Source organism: Uranotaenia lowii, chromosome 2 (genome assembly GCF_029784155.1).
Source record: "Uranotaenia lowii strain MFRU-FL chromosome 2, ASM2978415v1, whole genome shotgun sequence".
Classification (NCBI taxonomy): domain Eukaryota; kingdom Metazoa; phylum Arthropoda; class Insecta; order Diptera; family Culicidae; genus Uranotaenia; species Uranotaenia lowii.
Window position 1 is genome coordinate 322,549,362 of NC_073692.1, and position 21,936 is coordinate 322,571,297.

Here is a 21,936-nt window from a genome sequence, read left to right on the forward strand (position 1 = left end):
TACCAGTTGTCCATACGTTTCGAGCTACTCTGGCATTCGCTCCTCCTCAATGGACACTTAAATTATATTTTACTTTTTAACATTAAACTTTAAATCTAAATTTTAAATTTTAACTTACAATTGACTGGCCATCGTCTGAACTATTTTGATTTTGGACAGTTTGTTTTGTTTTTCGTTTACATTTGGAAGAAAAATTGTCCAGATACTCAAAACAATTTGATATCAACGTCGCTTTCCAGCCATTAGACAAGGTCAAAAATATGATTTTCACAAAAACCAAGGACAAGATTCCAAAGAACAAAAACATAAATGTTGTTTACAAAATAGCATGTGGAGGATGTAGTTTTTAGAAAAACGTTTGAAGCAACATAAGACAAATGTATTCACAAAACAAATAAGTACAGGTCTAGCACAGCACTGTCTAGAAACTGGGCATATTTTTGATTTTGAAAATACCAAAATATTGGAAAGAGTTACTGGATACAATGCTAGAATAACTGCCGAAACATTTTACATCAAATTGAGAGGTGACGATAATGTCGTTAATAGGCAGAGAGACTCGTTAAATTTTAAGACCGCTTACGACCCCATAATCGCAAAATTGACACAGACACTGACAATCAAATGTAAACGAAAAACAAAACAAACTGTCCAAAATCAAAATAGTTTAGACGATGGCCAGTCAATTGTAAGTTAAAATTTAAAATTTAGATTTAAAGTTTAATGTTAAAAAGTAAAATATAATTTTAGTGTCCACTGAGGAGGAGCGAATGCCAGAGTAGCTCGAAATGTATGGACAACTGGTAAATCTGTTTTATTATTATTAAAACTCACCGAAAAACGTCGATAATTTCGAAGAACAAACAATCGCGGTTATAAATCCAAAACTCAATTAAGTGTAAATTTGTAACATCTTCCTAAAAATAAGATTTTAGTAAAAGATTTCACGTATCACGTATCACGTATCACAAAAGATACGAATGAGTAGCCGTGTCACTTCTGGGATTAAACCTCCTCACTCTTCCCTTTATTCTGGACTATGAACTCTGATTTAGATTATCGAACAATAATTGGAAAATTTACCATAAAATTGCCAGATTGCCTGATTTTATCAAGGTTTCCCCGGATATTAAATACAAAATTTGGGAACAGTCTGGCTCGGACCGTTTGCCCGGATTTCATCGGAAAAAGCCCGAATTTTGCACGGATTCATTCATTTTATTTGGAAAATCTAACTTTAAAAAAAACAAATTGTGTTGCAAAAGATTTTTATTTATTCTTTCAAACGAAATTTTTTGAGCAAGCTTTCTAAAATATTCATAAAAAGTTTATTGGAATCCTTAGATACGATTTTGAATCTGTTAATGAGTTTTAATGATTTTTTTTTCAATTTTATTTTGTTTTTTTTTTTGAGTAATTGCTGGGTTTTGAATTTGCTCGGATATTGCCCGAAATTTTGGTCCTCTATCAAATGCCTGAAATTTAGCCAGGTTTTTTCGCATAAGCTTTCCAAAAATTTTTAAGCGTTTCCGGGCTGAACAAATCCGGGCATTTTTACCTGTAAAAATCTGTTAAAATCCAGTCATCGGATTTAAGAAAAAAATAAATTTAAAACCCAGCAGTTTTCAACAAATTCAACTAAAATCAAAAATTTTCTATTACAAATTCTAGAGAAAAAGTGATAAATTGTTGTTAAAAAAAACTTAAAAATCATAAAGTCTTTTAACTTCATTGTAGTTTTATTTAAATAGAAAAGGGGAGACAAAAAATAACAAAAAAAAAAAACTCGCATTTGCATCACTCTGATTCAGAGGATCTCAAAACGATCTCAAAATGATCTTTAAAATTTGATTAATACTTTCAATGTATTTGAGCTTGGTAATTTTTTATCAATCATCTTTATCTGAATTACGATATCTAAATACTTTTGTTAAATTTTCGTTAGAGAATACTTGAACAAAATATACGTGATTTTAACAGATAATTAATATAAATTCATTTTCTTATTGCTTCCACGATTTCAAAGAGGATTTTTTTTTCAACATTTAGACTACAGTGTTGTTATGAGTTTTCATCCTGCGAATGAATTTTCAATTACTCTCCGGATTCTGGATTGAATGTCTGTGGTTCACGAATATGTCTTTCAATATGCCTTTCAAAAAAATGAAAACTCTTACAAAAGCTGTAAATTTCAAAATTTGATTCGTAATCAGCAATTAAAAATTTTAAGTTTAATAAAAAATCAAAGATTGATATTAAAATATTTTTATTTGATTGTTGGTACCTTGGTATGTGCTTCATAGAAAGCAGGATATATATTTGCCTCATAAAAATTGGGAACATTAAGATTTCAGACTAAAAATCCAAAATTTAAAAAAAAATATCGAAACAAGAAGACTCATATTCTATGAAATCAGATTTTATTTAGAACCACAATTCAGGGACTCAAATTAAAATATTATCTTTAAATCAATATTATATATAATCAATCTAATTGCTTTAATTCAGAACAAAATTGAGAAACAAAGTTACAAACAGAGCCAAAAAAGGAATTACTGAATTTGTAATTCAAAATGTGAAATTTATTTCAATTTCATATACATGAACACAAAAAATCATTTTTATGTAATAAATTGATACTATTTGAAAACATAAACACAGAATGTAAATTAGATGTTCAAAACACATAACCAGTAATCATAAAAAATATCAGATTAGCTTAGAAATTTCAACAATGATCTCTAGTTTAAAAAATTAACAAAACCATGAATTTTCAAAATCAACACTTGGCTTGACAAGACTTGAAAAGTTCAATAAATTGAATATCTTCTTGCATTGAGAACAATTATCAATTAGAAATTGATAATATGAATTCAGAATTCAGTAACAAAAAATGAAAACTAAAATGACATCAGAATCAATAGTAGGAAACTTCAGTTGGCAAAATTGCAATTGAATTTTCTGATCTAAGATAGAAATTGGAATGAAAATTCATTTAAGAATCTCAGTATTGATGATTGGACCAATTTAAGCAACTCAATATTTATTAATTTTTATATTTCGCTTATTTCAATAAACATCATAAAGTTAACAATAACTTTACAATAGCATACTCATACTTGAGGATGCCAGAATTTAATCAGTACCTGTCCGGGACAAGTCCGGCAAATTTTATATAAAACTAGCAGACCCGGTAAACTTCGTCTTACCATGTTCAATTTGGCGACCATTTTCTATTTTTCCTAGTTTTCTTTACATTTCCCTTCTTTCCCTTTACTCGAATCGTCCCGCTCAATTCTATCAAAATGAAACCAAAGAATTTAAACTCAACGGGTCTTTTAAAATCCAATTTTTGTAACTTGTTAAATAAATAACTGTATGTTGATAATATGTATGTTTCATTTGCTGTATTCCATTCAGTAGATTTATTTCGTTTTGTTATACTGTTTTTAATATCGGGACAATTTTTGGAGAATTTGCCGAATATTTTGCCTAACGCAGCGCTTTCAGCTGAAACAAATAAGAAAAGATTTTTTACTAACCATTTTCAAACAGCTTATTATTCACCATTCACATGCTTCGAAGCTGTTTGAATTAAAATCCATATATTCACCAAATCATTTCCAAAAAGTTTCGCCTGATACTTAAGTTATAGACTTTACACATTTCAACTTAAAGTGTTCCCAACAGCACTTGTCATGGCATTAAATCTGGTGATTTTGTGTATTGCTAATTCCTTTTTTTTATTCAAGCAAAAAATGCAAATTAATTCCTTTGAACTTTAACCCAATGAATCAAAAAAACGATTGGTTTTGAAAAGAGGAAAACATATGTTTAGATATATTCACCCATTATTTTAAAGATTTTAATTCAAGCAGTTCTGATTTCTAAATTTCCTGAACATTTTTGGTGGTGATCTGCGATTTCATTTAGGACTACGTTATATTTTTAAGATTTAATAACATTGAATTGATAAGCAGATTTTTTTTTAAATTTAATAGATTGAAAATAAATAATCTGTTCAACTTTCATATGCTCTGGAAAAAGTAATATTTTCAAAAAAAAAAATTAGTTATGTTGACAAAAAGAAATATCGAATTATATATTTGTCCTTTTTATTGGGGTAAGTGAAAACACATAGGTTTTTTTAGATGCGTCAGTGAAAAGACTTTAAAAATAATTTAATACTTGTTCTTGTTTGTCTATTTTATCAACTTTCATTGCTATATCCTAAGTTTTTCTCCGGAATAAATTAATGCTTGGTACTTCAATTTCACTGAATGCTGTTCAACCAAAAGACCTTGATTTACAAAAACCTTTATAATAATTTTGAATATCAGCTTCAGATTCAACACTCGGGATATCCTTTCTGGCCATTTTGAAGATAAAATTCTTAAATTGTAGATGTTTCAAAGCTTAATTGCGCGTTTTCACTTATTCCACCTAAGAAATTACAGGAATTATTATTAATTTTAAACCCTATCAGGTCATATTAAAAGTTCATCATAAAAATCTGCTGCCCCTGGAACATCAATCACAAAAAAACTTTTCAACAAAAAAGTGAATCAATCAGTCTCTTCTATATAGCCAAAATATGTAAAATAAAAACACACTTTTCATGTTAAGTTTGTACTTGAATTGTGTGTAAACAAACAGTAAACGTGTACACAGTTTTGGTGAATGATTTAAAAAAAAAGTTAAGTTGATTGAATCAAATTTTTTTTGGGCCCAACAATTTTTAGATGCAGAAATAATGTATAAATTTTTTGTAAAAGTTGATAGTTTGCTTAATTAGTTTGATAGTTGATAGTTAAAAATTCTTCCGGAAAATGCATATCCTCACTTTTTGTTATTAAAAAGTAGATTATTTTTTTGATAACTTCAATTTACGTTTGCAAAACATCAAATAGTTTATTCGGCCTTTTAAAACTTCAATTCTATCTAATCTATTTCAAAGAACAGACTCTTGTTGAGAGGACGAATGGCCAAATTGGTTAAAATCCTCTATAATTAAACAAATTAGAAGAGAATAGACTCTTGTTCAGTTAATGTGTCTAGCATTCTAGGCATATTGGATTATACGAAATTGAATGTAAAGCTTCCCAATTTCTTATTTTCAAACGTCCTCAAAGTGTCATAACATTATTTTATATTTATCTTTACCAAGTTCATATTTTTTGGCAACAATTTACTACTTAAATTAACACGAATTAAAAATGGTTTTGATATTTGAAATCGTTTATATAGTTTTGATTCGATCGATAAAATATCAATCCGTGTCACATCTAGGCGTCATTTATTACCATGTGCTGTGTACAAATAAGCAAAAAAAAACACATCTAGGTTGCATATCGCCCCCACGTGCATAAGAAATATAGGTACTTGGTTGAGAAATAGGCGCCTAATTTTTAAATTTTTCCAGCGATCAACAGTATGCTTTGGTTACTATTATCTTGTAACGACGATTGCTAGCGACGCCTCGCCCATGCAGACTAAAAACAAACCTCTCGAAGAAAAGAAAATCTCTAAAAATGGATGCCCGACTTTTCAATTTCAGATTTTTTCAAAACAAATATTATATGTTTTATTCGATCAGCAAAATGTCAACCTGAGTCACATCTTGGCGTCATTCATAACCATGTGCTGTAGAAATGAGCTAGGAATCAAGAACAAAAAAATCACATCAAGGCTTCATATCGCCACCACTTGCATTGAAAATATATTATGTGTATAGCACCAAACCGAATAGCGACAGTAGGACTAGCGACGCTTTTTTACTAGCGAGATTTCTGTCATTCGCAGGTTTGTTTTTCTTTTTTCAGTCCAGTAGGCGATTTCGATGTAGTAATCGAACATTATTTATGTTATTTACGGTACATTTTCCTTTGGCCATCAATCGCAAGCTCCAGGTATCCTAGGAAACTTGCGGTGTGTCGTTATTATTTTCAACGTTGCGACGTATGCGACGTGTCGCTAGTAGGCAAAGCTGCTACGATTATTAGCGCTCATATTTTGGATTTTTCCTGCATGCATAATACTTGGTTGAGAAATACGCGCCAAAATATTCTCACTGATCAGTATGCTATGCCATGGTTACTATCTTCTAACGACGTCTGCTCGCGACGCCTCGACCTTGAAGACGAAAAACAAACCGCCCAAAGGAAAAAAAAATTCAAAAAAAATGGAAGCCATGACTTTTATTTCATTCAAAAAACTACAAATTTAATTATTACGGACAACTGTTGCGACTTTGTGTTGTTTTTATTCGATATAAACCGATTCGCATGGCTACAGAATATTCTAAAAATAATTTCATTCGAATCGTTTGGGTCATTTCGGAGGAGTAGTACTACAAACACCGTTACAAGAGAATTTTATATAATAGATTTTATATATTACCGACCAAAATCCGGGCAATATCCGGGAAAATTTTGTCAAAATCCATATAACACAACAAAAATCTAGAAAAAAAATATTGAAAAAATGGTATTTTCATCAAAATGCATCGACAGATTTTGAATCGTAATAGAGGGTTCCAAAAAACCTTTTATGAATATCTATATATATAAAAATGAATGTTTGTCTGTCTGTCTGTTCCCTATAGACTCGGAAACTACTGAACCGATCATCGTCAAAACTGGCATCTGAGGGTTTTTGAGGCCGGGGATGGTTTCTGTAATAGTCAAAACTCCATCCGAATTAAGGAAGGAGAGGCTTCCATACAAAATTTGTAGTTTTTCGAAACAAATTAAAGTCATGACATCCATTTTCTTGAGATTTTTTTTTCCTTTGGGCGGTTTGTTTTTCGTCTCTATGGACGAGGCGTCGGCAGCCAACGTCGCAAAAGGAAAGTAACCCAGGCATAGCATACTGATCAGCAGGAATATTTTGGCGCGTATTTCTCAACCAAGCATATTTTCTTTGAGAGGTTTGTTTTTCGTCTCCATGGGCGAGCAAACGTCGTCGCAAGAGGATAGTAACCAAAGCACACTGTTCATTGATTGCTGGAAAATTTAACAATAAGGCGCCTTTTTCTCAAACACGTGGGACGATATGCAACCTAGATGTGTTTTTTTCTTGCTTATTTGATTTGTACACAGCACGTGGTAATAAATGACGCCTAGATTTGACACGGATTGGTATTTTATCAATCGAATCAAAACCAATTGAAAGATTTGCAAAAATACTTCCATATTTAGTTCGTGTTAATGTAGGTAGCATTCGACTTTTCATTCAAGGAACATTAGAACATGTTCAAACGTTCAACTTTTTCTGTTAAAAAAAAATTAAAAATAATGTTTTCTTCTAGAAATTGTTACTTCGACCCAAATACACAACTGAAACGAATTTAGAAATGAAAATGGGAGCTTTTTATTTTAAATAATTCTGAAAAAACCATCGTACTTTTTGCTTACATACCAACTCAAGTACGTACTTAACATGCAAAGTGTTTTTGTGTTACATGGCTGCATAAAAGAGACTTTTGATCCGCTTCGTTTTTGAAAAGCGAGACTTTAGAACTGACATTCAACTGGACGCAAAATTTTTAAGAGACATTTTTAGTTTACCCTTAAAGTGTTAAAAACAATATTCCCTTCTGTCAACTTACACGGTGGGGCAAGGGAAAACGTCGAACTTTTAAGAAATTCATCTTCAAAATGATTCAATATGTTGAAAAGACCAGAAGGGGTATTCCGAATGTTGAAACCGCAGCGGATATTGAAAATTCTTAAATGTCTTTGTAAATGAAGGTCATTCCCTTTGAACAGCATTCGTTAAAAGTGGAGTAACAAACATAAATTTATATTGCAGGAATACTGCAGATATATTAGTGAAACTTGATAGAACAAAAAACAGGAATTCGTATTAAATCCATTTTAAAGCCATTACTCTGACGCATCTGTAAATAAGCTTTGCATTGACACTTGCCCCAATAAACGGAACAAATGTAAACTTAGAAATTTGTTTTTGCCAACATTTTTGAATATTTGACTTTCAAAGAGAAAATAAAAAAAAAACGCTGAGAACTTATTTAGTGATGCAACTGATATTTTTTTTAATATTTATATGATTACCGTAGTAAATTTATTTAGAAAAAAAGAAATTTGCACTGTATTTAATACATAACTAATTTAATATATTTTTCAGTACCATGATAAGGGCTGTTTGGGTATCGAGCCGGTTAAATTTGCCTACTTTCTTCAAGCAGTGGGTGACAAAATTGAAAAATATGGGAGAGCTCCCATGTAAATTTAAGATAAAGATCTTTTCAAAGGAGGGCCATATTTAAAAAGGTTTTTTGGGTACAGAGTACAAATTTCAGATCTTGAAAAACGAGTTCAGAGATCAAGTTTCAGTAAATAATATATACCATCTTTGAATTGCAATTCAGAACTGCAGCTGCAGCGCTCATTTCAAAGTTGTTGGTTCTGAAGTATGATGAGGTTTGATTTAAAAAAATGCTCTCTAAAATCTAAATTTGAATAAATTTTTACAAATTACATTTATTTCTGGAAGGTGTAGCAAAGCACAACGGGTCAGCTAGTTTTTAATAAAACTTGCTCAAAAACCTTCGTTTTTGATAAATTTTTTAATCAAAAAAAATTACAATAAAATTTGTTTGTTTTTTTGTTTGGTTTTTCCAAATAAAGTGAATACATACGTGCAAAATCCGGGCATTTTCTAATGAAATCCGGGCCGGGACGCACTGTTCCCAAATTTTGTATGAAATATCCGGGCAAACCGGGATAAAAACGTTCAATCTGGCAACCTTACTCATGCTTGTGCTTATAAAGTGAGCTTTTTAGATTGCCCGGTTTATACAATTTTCCCATTGATTTTCAATGTTTCTCTTAATATTTTTTTTTAAATCGTTATAATTCCCGGTATTTGTTCTTATATTGTCCGGATTAAATTCAGGAAAACTTTTCTGTGTACATGAATAAGGTAAGGTAAGGTCAAAGCAATGTAGCTTGAAATTGTCCAAGACATTCGAACTTAATTTCAATGGGATATGTTTTTCTTTTTTCTACCTATTCTGTGCTGCATATCTTCATTCAAAAAAGTCCTTAATAAAACAAAAAAAAAACTGATAATAAGATACTGTAATTTGTTCAAATTAAGAAAAAGCTAATAAAAATAAATCCAGTCGACGTAAAAGCCATACAATTTTTTATGTTGAGAAATATTTCATATTCAAAACATCATGTTTTTCTCGCTGGGAACTCCTCAAATATATTCTTTTTTCATTAAATAAGAGAACGTGATGTATTTAATATAGAAATTCAAGATTTTCTTGATTTTTTCAGGCATACATGGGTTTTCAAAGTTGAGTGTGTGAACAAGTAAAGCAAACTATGGTCTAGCTGGTTGCCATAATATTGTAAAAACAAGCCCTTATTTTGCTGGATTTATACAAAAAAAAACACACACACAAAACTTATGACGGGCTAAATTTTTTGAGATGGCTACACCTCAAGTTGTTTTAATAGGAAATTTGAAAAAAACCATGTTTACGTTGCTGACGTCTTTCGATAAATAATAATGAAATTTTTACTATTATTCCTCACTTCGTTCTTGATTTTTTTTTTCCAAGTAATCGCTGAATTTTGCCAAGATTTTTTAGGATTTTATTTAAAAAAAAAAAATCCAAATCACATGTTCAGATTTTACCAAGTTTTGATCAAAATTGTCTTAATTTGTTCAGCCTTCATAAATGCGGGAGAAATTCTGCAAAACTCACTCTCTGGGGCCCGCTTAGCTGATATTCCAGTGAAACTTTTCGAGATATTATTTCATGGGGCCCCCTTAGCTTACTTATTCTACGATTCAATTCCGATTTTCTAGTTTCAATTTTCTTTCCTTGATTTCTAGTACTTGGTATGGTTTAGGTTTTGTTTTTTTTTTTTACTCGAAAAGCGGGAGGGCTATAGCCCCATTGCCCCCAGATTCAAATATCTCGGACTGCATAGCATAAATTTTAAATCTCTTTTTCGTATATTGAAGGTGAATAAATTTGCTATCAATCATCTGAACTGTTGCAGTCTTCGGGTGAAATTTTTGTCCCAACTAAAGCTTTAAGAAAAATTGAGACTCAAGCGACCACTCCCCATACTAGGATCTATATTAAATTTGGCATGTGATGTTCTTGTAAGCTAATGATCAATTTAAGCTTGGAGCGAGTAAGATCTTCCATGTTAAATTCTTCTTATGCTAAAATTAGTTAATTTATTCAAAAATTCAAATAAACTTCTTCAATTTTCAACCAAGTTTGATAAATAACTACTTGAAATCTTTATTTTGAATTTAAGTTTAAGGTCCATGGTTAATCAGATATTAAAAATCTTACCATCGAGCTTAAAACTGTCAATAAAACACATTTTCGAAGAAATTTTTTAATCATTTTTTAATCATGATTTCACTAATCTCAACAATACTGTTGACCATACGCAAAAATGAAGTTCAAATGATCGGTGGCAAATTTATTCACTTTTATTATGCAAAACAAAGATTTCAAATTTATGTTAAGCATTTGGAGATATTTGAATCCAAGTACAAGTACTTTTTTTATTTTTCCAAAATTTTATTGTAGCGTAACTCAATAACTGTTCTACTGAGATTTTTTTGAATTTCATTTACGGATTCATCGCCCGATTTTACATGAAAACTATTGGCCGGTCAATGAAATTCTCATTTTTTTCTTCATTTTGAAAACTAATTTATAAAGTAGAACTCTGAGCATCATCTTGTCGAAATAAGCATGGAATGATCAATCAGCAGTTTTTATTCTGAATCTCTAAAATGTTGTTTGATCTCTTAATGCTGCATTCTCATATTTGATACAATTCTGAATGTGGCATCATTTTCAGCTAAGTTTTTTTAATTTGTTAAATTTTAATGGTTTTATTCTGTAGATAAATTTTAACAGTTTCTGGTTCAGTTTTCTTGTAATGTCTAAATTTTTTATCATCGATGTCCAAAACTGGTTTTAAATCTTCAACAAAAATATTTTTACAGTGTTACCTATTATGCAGCCATTTCAAGGTGTTTTTCTTATCTATTTAAGTTGAAAGATTACTTATTTTTTCGTTGGGATGTGTTCAATAAAGTGCTCGGTAATTTATTTAGTCTTACAAAACCTAACCTGGGATTACAGCTTTTATGTTTGGTATAGAATGAATCGAGAAAAACTTCTTAAATGCTACAGAAGGTTTGTAGAGTTGTGGGTATTTTCAGCATTTTGAGGAAGTGTAGAGTTGTGGAGATTCTCAGGGTTGTGGGGAAGTGTAGAGTTGTCGAGATTGGTAGAGTGACTTGGGATGTCTGGTTTATCGAAAGAAGTGGTTGTGTTGGACGATTGCATTGGACAATCGTAGTAAAACACTACCGACCTCTTCATAGCAGCGAATCCCATGTAAGCGAAGGATAACTGTTGATCCAGGAATTCCATGTGTGGTTTCTCTTCACCATCTTTCCTGATTTCCACTCTACCTCCTGGGTGGAAAAGCAGCTGCAACATAAGCGGATGATGTACGGTCAGCATGTTGTTACCAGGAACCCTTTTCAAAATCTTAAGGTTACTGTACGTGCTGGGAGTCTTGCGAATGTACCGGCGAGCTACCGTATTTTTTTTAGGTCCGCTTCCAAATCCTGTTTAATAAATAAGAAATTATACAGTTTCGAAAAGTTTGCTTCAAAATACCCGTACCTATTTCGTGCATCAGCGTTTTTCTGTATGGTTTCTGCTTTGGAGCCAATCGAATGTGACCGTCCTTACGTCCGATCATTCCAACGCGTAGTACAGTCACGTTATCTGGTCTGGTGACGATATGTTTGAATGTGGCAGTTTCGAAGTAAGGATGGGCTTTTTTGTATCCTTTTGCCTTACCGCTGTACTTGTGGCATCCTGAGGTAACTATGAGGAGAAATCCGGAATTTAACTATATCTCATAATTCGAGTCAAGCAACTTATGTACCATCCAGCTTATGCTCGGCGAATGTGAAAGAAACGCTCAAAATCACTGCAACTATTGTTAATTTGATCTTCATGATTGCTGCAAATACACTTAATGGCTGCGACGATTTAAACGTTTAAATACAAGCAATCTTATCGCTAGTATTGTTGATACCCGTATAATCAATTTCGTGAAAATTTGAAATGGTTAATTTATCACTTCAAGCTAATTAACATTAGGCACATGCCTTTTGATCTTTTAATTTTTTTGTAATTAGTACATTTTCTTTCAAACTTAAACAAACCAAAGCTTGGATTCCCAAAAAGGCTTCACTTTGCAAATATTAAACTGCTCTTCATGAACAAGTATGTATTATTGAAAGATCAAGTACGAACACACACATAGGTAAAAGACTTTAAGGAAAAGTGTTCCATTGAAGAGATCAGTCAATAACTTGGTACTCAACACGTTCGTCGCTATGGTAACCATATTTGGGTGACGGGTTTATTTCTTAGAAGGCCGCGTCACATCAAAAAAGTGTAACGCTCTCTTAGGCAATTTAGCTGCTCAGTTAGCCACACGTTGAAAATCTTGGAGTTCTCCCTATTTGGTTGCTGGAGATAAAGAGAGATGATACGTCGATGCCAACACCAAATGTGCAGCCAGTGATTAAAAGTGTGGCCAAATGTGCGAAAAAATGAGTAAAATTGTGTAAAAATGAGAGAAACCAGTGCTCAGAGAAAGAGAGATAAATAGAGAGAAAGAGAGAGAGAGAGAGAGAGAGAGAGAGAGAGAAAATATACAAATTCTTGCGAATGGTTGCTAATTGTGAAGCAGTTGTGGAATTTTTATCATTAGTACCACTCCAAATGTAAAGATTTCTCTTTCTACATTAATTCAGCGATTTGATCATGGAGATCAGGCTTGCGAATGTCATTCAAATGAAATTCTTACTCGCAACAGTCATATGAAATTTCCCATAACATTTCTCAGGAACTTCGAGGACATTTAAGGTCATTCAAAAATTTTTCCGCAAATGAAAAAAATGTTATTGAGTTTTACAGTAACATTCGCCAATCAAAATGTTATTTAATTATGTCCTTTAAAACATTTCTGCCATGCGAATGTCATTGGTCAGGTTGGTTCGACGAATGTCGAATGGATTTCAATTTTAGTAGGTGTGAATGTCAAGAAAAAAAAAGATCACAAATCGAGAAAATCACGGTTGAAGTTTTTAATCATCTTTAAAATTCTCATTTTAAGAATATTGCTCAAAAACGCTTGTAGAACCGGTAGTCAATTCAAAGATAGAAGAAAAATGTGCTGGACTACTTAAATATGCATTAGGAATGTTCTTGGTAGTGCACAAGAACTTGCGACCTTTTGTATTACTGATTTGGCGTTAACGTCTTTTTGTAAATCGATAAGTTCTATCTTTAAAATCGATTGATTTGATCTAATCCTACGCTATTTCATTTGGAATTGCTTGTAAAGTAACGCTTAAAGTAATAGGAAATAGAACGACAAAGAAATACTTGGAAATAAGACGCTCAATGAGATCCGACATCGTTGATGGATTGGACTGTTCACTGGAAATTTGGCTTGATATTGCTGGCCACTATCTGTGTTTCCGCCGACCGTTCATTGCGTGCGTGGTACGTACCTATCGCTAGCACCTTCTTGAAATTAGAAAATTGGAATTCATTTTCACAGTCACAATAAAAACCTATTTATTTTACTTACCAGCAACAATTTATGGTCATCCATCATTTCAGGAAATCTAAAATCACTTCAGCAAACGATTTTCTTTTGATATTCTTAAATTTTACTTGTAAATTCAGCACTTTTCACAGAAAATTTTGTAAACATACCCAAAGGACGCATAAACCAACTACCCGATAGGAAATTTGACAGTTGAAAAATTTCGCCGTTCACATATTTAGTTGGGTGCCGATTTAGTCTGGCTACGAATCACCCTACTAAATCAATGACCCTATTTAGTATGCCGATTAATCGAGCTACGCTTGAATATGAAATAGGTGCCATACTAAATCGGCTGATGAGTAGGCTCACACAATTACGCATGATTTGGTAGCACAATAAGTTGATCGACGTTATCGAGGGGGATCGGTCAATTTAGTAAGTTTTCGTAGGACTCTATTTTGTTGGCAAATTTTAAGCCTATTTAGTATGGAATGGTCATAACTGAATTAGTTGTGTTGTGTGATGGAGTTCATCGAAGGGAACGCTTAGCCCACGATAGCACAGAAGACTTCGTCAGTGCTCATCAGCAGTTTGTTCGAGTGGTGAGCGGGTTTCTATCGGTTCCGTCATGACGACGTCAACCTGACCAAGTTTCCGGACGTTTGCCGGGCATGCCTGAAGCCGTAATCGAAGGTGTTCATGATTCCGATGGAGGCATCGCTGACGACGCCCTCACCGTGGGCCAGTTTCTGGATGAGGTACCGGAGGTGAGTTGATGGAATAAAAAATTTATTTTGGAAATCAGTTTGATTGTTTTCCTCTTATTTCAATAGAAAAACATTCAGCTCTCGAAATCCGTTTGTACCGGTTGGGTGGAGGAGCTGGAACGGATTTCTACCTTCAGGTGCGAGCTGCTGTTGAGTCAGAAGTTTACGGAAGCCTGGTAGATCGTTGGAGTTTTGCAGTGCTTGGATGGCAAGCTTCTCCACAGGACAGGTCGTTTCCCGACCGGCTAGGTTCAAAGATTCCGGCATTCTCATTACCGAATGAGCCAGTTTGCAGGTTCGTGCCTCCACCATCAGCCAAAAATTTACTTCGCCAACCACCTGGAGTCATTTTTACTACAGAAAAATAAAATTACCTCTACTGGACTTGCTCCGAGATACTAAAATGAACCATTTACATAAATCGCCCTATTTAGTCGGATGGTACTTTGGCGGTCAATCAATCCGGCTATTTAGTCGGATTGAGTTGGGTGGTAGAAAGAAAAATCAATTTTTGAGGTCAATCAATCCGGCTATTTAGCAGGCTTGGCAAAAGTCATCGTCATGAGGCGTGAAGCTGTGACTGTGAAGCCTCTTGGTCCGTCAAACTCAATTGACTGGTTCTTAACGACCAGTCACTTCGTTTGCCAGTCATTCATTCCCCATTCATTTGAAGCTAAAATAATAACCTAGTCAAGCAATCGCATTCAAACGACCGATGACGAAAAAGAAACGCATTTATTATTATTGTTGCTCCTGGCAGCAAGCCGAAGACGACCGAAGAGGAACAAGAAAAGCATTTATTATTATTGTTGCTCCTGCCAGCAAGCTCGTTTTCAGTTTTTTATTGCTATTGTTGCTCTCTGCCAGCAAGTCGTTCAATTAGTTGTACCTGCCGTCAGCAGCCCATCGAAGTGTGAAGAGATTTGCCAGTCACTCTCAGGAGAAATTTTGACCATGTGTAGGAGCTTCGCCAGTCGATGATGGAGAAATCTCGCGTGAGCTTTCATTACGTCGAATGAAACAGAAACACCGAACCGAGAAAAACGCTTCTGAAATTTAAAGAGTGTTTTTCAAATCCTATTTTTATTCCTGCGCCGATAACCCTTCCAAAAATACGCTATATTAATGGAAACTAATTGTTTCAGATATTTCACATTATGAATTTGATTTTTTGCAATTTTTAGAGCTATTTTTTAATCATATAGGAACATACGACATATTCAAACATAAATCGTTCATACGTCTGAACACATTCGTCGTTTGGAGGGGAAATTTGTTTCATTCGTCTCTTTTCTTTCGTCCTTTGATTCGTTCAACTTGCACTTACGCCCAAATGTTTCTGATGCAAATACTATGGGAAATTTTCAATTTTCTCGGCGTAGTGGCTGTTTAATAAGTGAAATATCTAGTGTAGCGGAAAATTGGTGAGAAAATGCATAATGAAATGTGTGAATTTGGTGCGCCATTGGTCAAACTAGCTTGCTGCTGCTGATCAACTTTCTGTTGCCGACCAGCTGGAGGGGAAATTTGTCTCATTCGTCCTTTGATTCGTTCAACTTGCACTTACGCCCAAATGTTTCTGAGGCAGTTATCGGTAAATAAAATTTTCAATTTTCTCGGCATAGTGAATGTTAACTTGGTGAGTTGTCGAGTGTAGCGGTAAATTTATTAGTGAATGCGTAATAAAAGTGTGAATCGGGTGATTGGGTGACTAACAGCAGCAGGCTGCTGCCGATCAGCCTGCTGCTGTTAGTTGTTAGGTTTGCTGCTTGAGTATCGATTTAAAAACGCTTGAAAAAAAAAAGAATCTGAAATAATGTTCATTGCCAGGTTGATATTCTGATAACCTCTATCTGTATACACTTGCTCATGGAATCCATAGCGAATGTGCTAGGTTTTTCTTCCTCTGCACATTCGCCGTTTGGAAGAAGGGACGTAAGCAACATTGAAATTGGCAATCAAGGTATTGTTTCATTCGTCATTTTGAAAGTCTTAAATTTTATATGTTAAAAGGGTTTAAATTGATTGTTTTATCAATCACATAGGTAGATAATGTTATAATGAAGCTTTTTTAGTGAGTATCTCAGTTTTTCAAATTTTGTTTCATTCGACGTAATGAAAGCTCACGCGAGAAATGTTGATTGTTGTCGTGCTTTATCCGTCATGCGAGTAGTGAGGCTCCGTCAATTGAGAACAGTGCCAGTCGTTTGATGAAACAAAACTAGTCGGGTCAAGCGTGACGGGCGAAATTTACCATCACTGCTCTTTAGTACGATTGGGTAGGGTGATAGGAAAGAAATCGATGTTGGCGGTCAATCAATTCAGCTATTTAGTCGGATTGCGTAGGGTGGTAGGGAGAAAAATCAATTTTAACGGTCAATCAATCCGGCTATTTAGTACGATTTAGTAGGGTGGTAGAAAAACAGTCGATTTTTGTGGTCAATCAATTCTGCTATTTAGTCGGATTGAGTTGGGTGGTACAAAGAAAAATCTATTTTTGCTGTCAATCAATCCGGCTATTTAGTACGATTGGGTAGGGTGGTAGGAAAAACAATCGATTTTTGAGGCCAATCAATTCTGCTATTTAGTCGGATTGAGTCGGGCGGTTAATACTAAATAGCTCGTTTGATATCCCTATCTAATAGCTGAACGTCGAAAATCTCATCAACTTTATCGCCCTACTAATCAGGCGATTAAATCGGTTCCTACACAATCATGCTACTCATCACCCTATTTGATAGGCCTACGAAATCGGCTTATTAATCGGCTGATGCCCAGCAAAAACTCCCATAAGCGACGTTGCAACAATAGGCCGATTAGTATGATCGAAAATCGGCCGACGCACCCTTCGCGAGCCGACTAAGTATGGTGAATAGTAGGGTGTATTTCCTATCGGGTAGCTAAAAAGATATTAAGCGTCCTTTGTTGTTGTTGTTGGATTTTGAATTAATGGCCTGAGGAGCGAAGCCTCATATCGCCAGCTCTCCTTTTTTTTTTGTCATTTGACGGCTGTTACGTTTGATCAACGTTTAATCGTTACGTTCGTTGTTGAGTTTGTTTTTGAGTTTAGTAAATGAATTTTGAGATTGATATGCTGGCTTTCCTAGAGCTCTCCTAGCGTTTTTCCCATCTCATTTATAACCTCTAACATGACCAGGTATCCGTCGTCTTCATCCGGAGCAGCGATGTAATGTGAGAGGGTGTCGTGTGCTTTCCTTATAGCGTTTTTAAAACTTTCCCTTTGATTTGCCAAACTTTGTAGTTGTTCGTCCCAACTTTTACGTTGTTCCAAATAATGTTGTACGGGCATCTGTGGTTGAGTGTCCGTTTCGTTTTCTTGTGTAGGTGTGTCTGTCTTTCTTTTCTTTGATTGTATCAAATTGTCATCAATGTTTTTTGTATTTAGTTTTGATTTCTGAGTGTGTTGAATATTTGATTTATTTTGTTTAATTTTTTCTCTGCTAGTATTAGTTCTTGCAATAAAGTTTCTAGGTTGTGTTGGTTGTCTTGATGTCGGTTTTACGCTTTTTGCGGTCACTTTAGCAAAACTTTCATAAATACTTGGAAATTCTTGCATGTTTGAAAGAATATCAAAGCCATTTTGTGTTTTTACTCTAAATTCATCCTTTGCCTCCTGGTATGTCAAATTTTGGCATGCCATTAATTTATTAATAGATGCCTGTTTAGTTCGTTCTGAACATCTGGGATCAGAAGCTCTGTGATTTTCCTTGCAATGTACGCATTTTGCTATGTTCTGACAATTTTCAAAATCATGATCATCTGATTCTGAATTGCCACAATTGTTGCAACGTTTCTTTCCTTTGCAGTTTCCGGCTATGTGACCGTAGCGCAAACGCCCTTGACCGAAACGAAACCTTTCGGTATGTATGCCGAATATTGCTTGAGGCTCAGATTTTGGCAATTCACAAGCCTGTTCGCTTCTTTCCAGTCTTCGAAATAGACCAGAACTTTAGATCGACCGATCTTCCTTATGTCCATAACCGCTTTTGAAAAGTTATTTTGCTTCAGTATTATTCCCACAGATATTTTGTTAATACCGGAAGTTTTCTCCTTATCATTTTCAACTACTTTTCTTTCGACTATAACCTTATATGGCCCACTATCACTATGTGTAAAAACACATTTTTCGAATGTTCTTTTTCCGCCATCTTTATCCACTTCAGGCATTGTCCGTTCGGCTTTTTCTAAAACGCCATCCATAGGTGCCCCAATTGGGGCACCCGCCCCGACACTCATGTCGTTTTCCCGGCACTCGAACTATCAGTGTTATTCATTTACCAAAAACTGATAAAATAAACTTTTTCACGGTTTTTTTTTTTTTTTTTTTTTTTTTTTTTTTTTTTTTTTTTTTTTTTTTTTTTTTTTTTTTTTATTATTTAAAACATCTTAAAAACTAATTACACATTTCGGTTACATTGGATAACACATTATTTTCTTACAACATTTGTCCTAGCATATATTCAAATTACAATCAAAATACTTTTTAACTAATTGCCTGTGATTCCACCTAAATTCCCGTACGCTTTTCTGGAACATGTACAAATTAATATCGGGAAACCTATCTAGACAATATGATACGTAATGAGCTACCAACCAGATGGAAGCTTTTTGTTTTGGATTTGTTGTATCGATTAATAAAATGTCAATAATGTTGACATAAATTACTCCAAACCGTTTTCTGAGAATCATGTCAACCCATTTTTTTACATCTTTAATAGAGCTACAAGTTTCAAGTCGATGTTTATTTGAGTCTACTTCATTGCAAACATCACAAAGTTCATTATCAATATGACCAATGCCGTAGTCATGTAATTTTTTTTTATTCGTTATTATATCATTTAATAGAAAATATATTTTGGATCTATCTAAAACGGACAAAAAAGGATAGTTCATAACTTTCCAAAACAGGTCCCATGGAACTTGTGGGTGTATTTCTTCGATTTTAGGCTTAAAAATGTTCTCATAAATTAAACCTCTATAAAGTTGCTTAGTTGTTTCCATCAACGGACTGTCTTTTAATCTCCTGGCTTCAAGAACCCATTCTTTGCCATTTCTAGTCAACCTCTCTAAGTTTCTGAAACTCAAAATATAACTTTCTTCATTATTTCCAAAAATTATGTTTCTCATAAACAATGCTTTGCATTTCTGTTCCGGGTCAATAAGGCCCAAACCTCCTCTGTCAATGTCCAAGTAAAGTTGCCTTCTATCTACACGAAATATGCTATTTTTCCAAACGAAATTTCCAATTGCTGACTTTATTTTAGCTAGATGTTTGTTTTTTGGCGGATAAATTTGAGCTAAGTACCAAAGTTTTGATAGCAAAAATGTGTTAACGTACCATACTTTACTTATAATACACAAATGGCGAAAACTATTATGGAACATTAAACGATTTATATCCAATATAATTTTATTATAATTAAATTCTACACTTTCATTCCAATTTTTTCTGAAAGAAACTCCAAGAATTTTTAGACAATTTGTTTCTGGTATAATAAATGGGCCACCTACACAATTATTTATCCGAATAAAACAAGATTTTTCTGCATTAATTCTAATTTTTGAAAATAAATGTTTGGATGAATGAAATTTCAGGTTCGGATCTTGTTTCTAATTTAGCTTCTTCCGAAGAAAATGTCACGACTTTGCGCTACGGCGGCTCAAACAAGAATGTAAGCGTCCTTTGTTTTGCATGACAAACCAGTGGAGTGCAAAACGTCGCAAAAACCAAATTACACTCGAAAGTGAAAAAATCATCATACGTCTTAATTTAAAATCATTTTTCCAAAGTTACTCATTCATTAAATGAAACCAAGTTTTAACCTGACATAGAATGCATGTGTTTTAATCATTTGCAGCCAATATCCCAATTTTGTTTATATTGGTTTTTACGACCTAATCAAAACAAACTCTAGAAATGTCCCTTTTTCGACTGTTATTAAGGTCATTATTCGCAATAAAATATTAGCAAATACCCGTCCCTAATGCGTTTATTGATAAGTTGTCTTGTCTTTGGAAAGATTAAACGCAAAATTGAAACAACTAAGTGGTGATTAACGGCAATAATACCGGTGGATATGAGTTTAGTTTCAATTTTAACTTGCGACCCCTTTAATGAAAGGGTTTGACACGTAGGTGACAAAAATTACTGTCGCGAGTTCGCAGGTACAAGCCACTAGTCACTAGTGTTAGTACCGATAGAATTTAGTATAGCTAGTGAAGGTAGAAGGTAGTGACTCCAAATCACGATGATAAACAAAATACGACGGCCAAAGCGCAATCCCGGAGGCGGTAAACGACGCTGCTGACGAAGTTTGACTGCGTGGTAATGGACGACGAAACCTACGTCAAAGCCGACTACAAGCAGCTTCCGGGACAGGAGTTTGATACGGCAAAGGGAAGGGGAAAGGTAGCAGATATTTTCAAGCACATGAAACTGTCAAAGTTCGCGAAGAAATATCTGGTTTGGCTAGCCATCTGTATCTGTGGCTTGAAGCAGCAATTTCATAGCTTCCGGAACTGTCAACCAAGAAATTTACGTGAAAGAGTGTTTGAATAAACGTCTGCTGCCTTTCCTAAAGAAACACGGTTGTTCCGTACTGTTTTTGCCGGATTTGGCATCTTGCGATTACGATAAAAAGGCCTTGGAGTGGTACGCCGCCAACAACGTGCAGGTGGTTCCCAAGGACAAGAACCCTCCCAACACGCCAGAGCTCCGCTCAATTGAGAAATACTGGGCTATTGTCAAGCGGAACCCAAAGAAGACCAAAAAAACTGCTAAGGACGAGCAGCAGTTCAAGGCAAACTGGCTTTCTGCGGCGAAGAAGGTGGACAAGGTGGCAGTACAAAATCTGATGGCAGGAGTTAAGCGTAAGGCCCGGCAATTCGGATTTGGAAAAGCGGAAGCTTAGCTGAATATTTTCCTGAATTTTATACTAATTAAACTTGAAAAAGAAATTTAATTTGATTTTCTAAATAAACAATTTCACCGATTTACACGCGTTTTCCCTTGACCAAATTTGACCGTATCACCCTTGTGACAAAAACTAGCGTCATGAGTTAGCTAGTACAAGCTACTAGTATTAGGCAGCATCCATTTATTACGTAACGTAGAAAATTGACGTTATTTGACCCCCTTCCCCCGTATGTCACAAATTGTAACGCTGCGCCTTACACTCCTATAAAAACTACGTAACGCTGATTAATACCCCCTTCCCCCTCTTCTCATATTTTTGAACTTTGAACGTTAAAAAAACGATTTTTACCAAAATAGTTTTTTCATCATTCTTTAAATTACTAACAACAGAAGGACTGAGTTAATATCTGTCCAGATCGCTTCTTAGAACTCAATAATGATAAGTCTCTGTTACCCTTCGTTTCATAAAGTTACAAATTTGCAACAATCAATGCATGGAAAAATTAAAATAAAAGTATTTTTTTTTATGTACATATATTTTCCAACTGTTTAAAATAATTTTGAGGGAAAAATA

The 21,936-nt window shown here is 34.1% G+C and overlaps 2 protein-coding genes across 9 annotated transcripts in view; one reads left to right on the top strand and one right to left on the bottom strand.

The window, feature by feature from the left end:
- Positions 1 to 21,936, top strand: part of LOC129743869 (protein Fe65 homolog) — a 383,733-nt gene that overhangs the window by 337,024 nt on the left and 24,773 nt on the right. The window lies entirely within an intron of this gene.
- On the bottom strand, positions 10,880 to 12,051 carry LOC129743871 (uncharacterized). Its single transcript, XM_055736095.1, has 3 exons — positions 11,976 to 12,051; positions 11,708 to 11,914; positions 10,880 to 11,649 (listed from the first exon to the last, which is right to left on the bottom strand). The coding sequence occupies exons 1-3, from the start codon at positions 12,046 to 12,048 to the stop codon at positions 11,201 to 11,203; spliced, it is 729 nt and encodes a 242-aa protein (XP_055592070.1). The 5' UTR covers positions 12,049 to 12,051; the 3' UTR covers positions 10,880 to 11,200.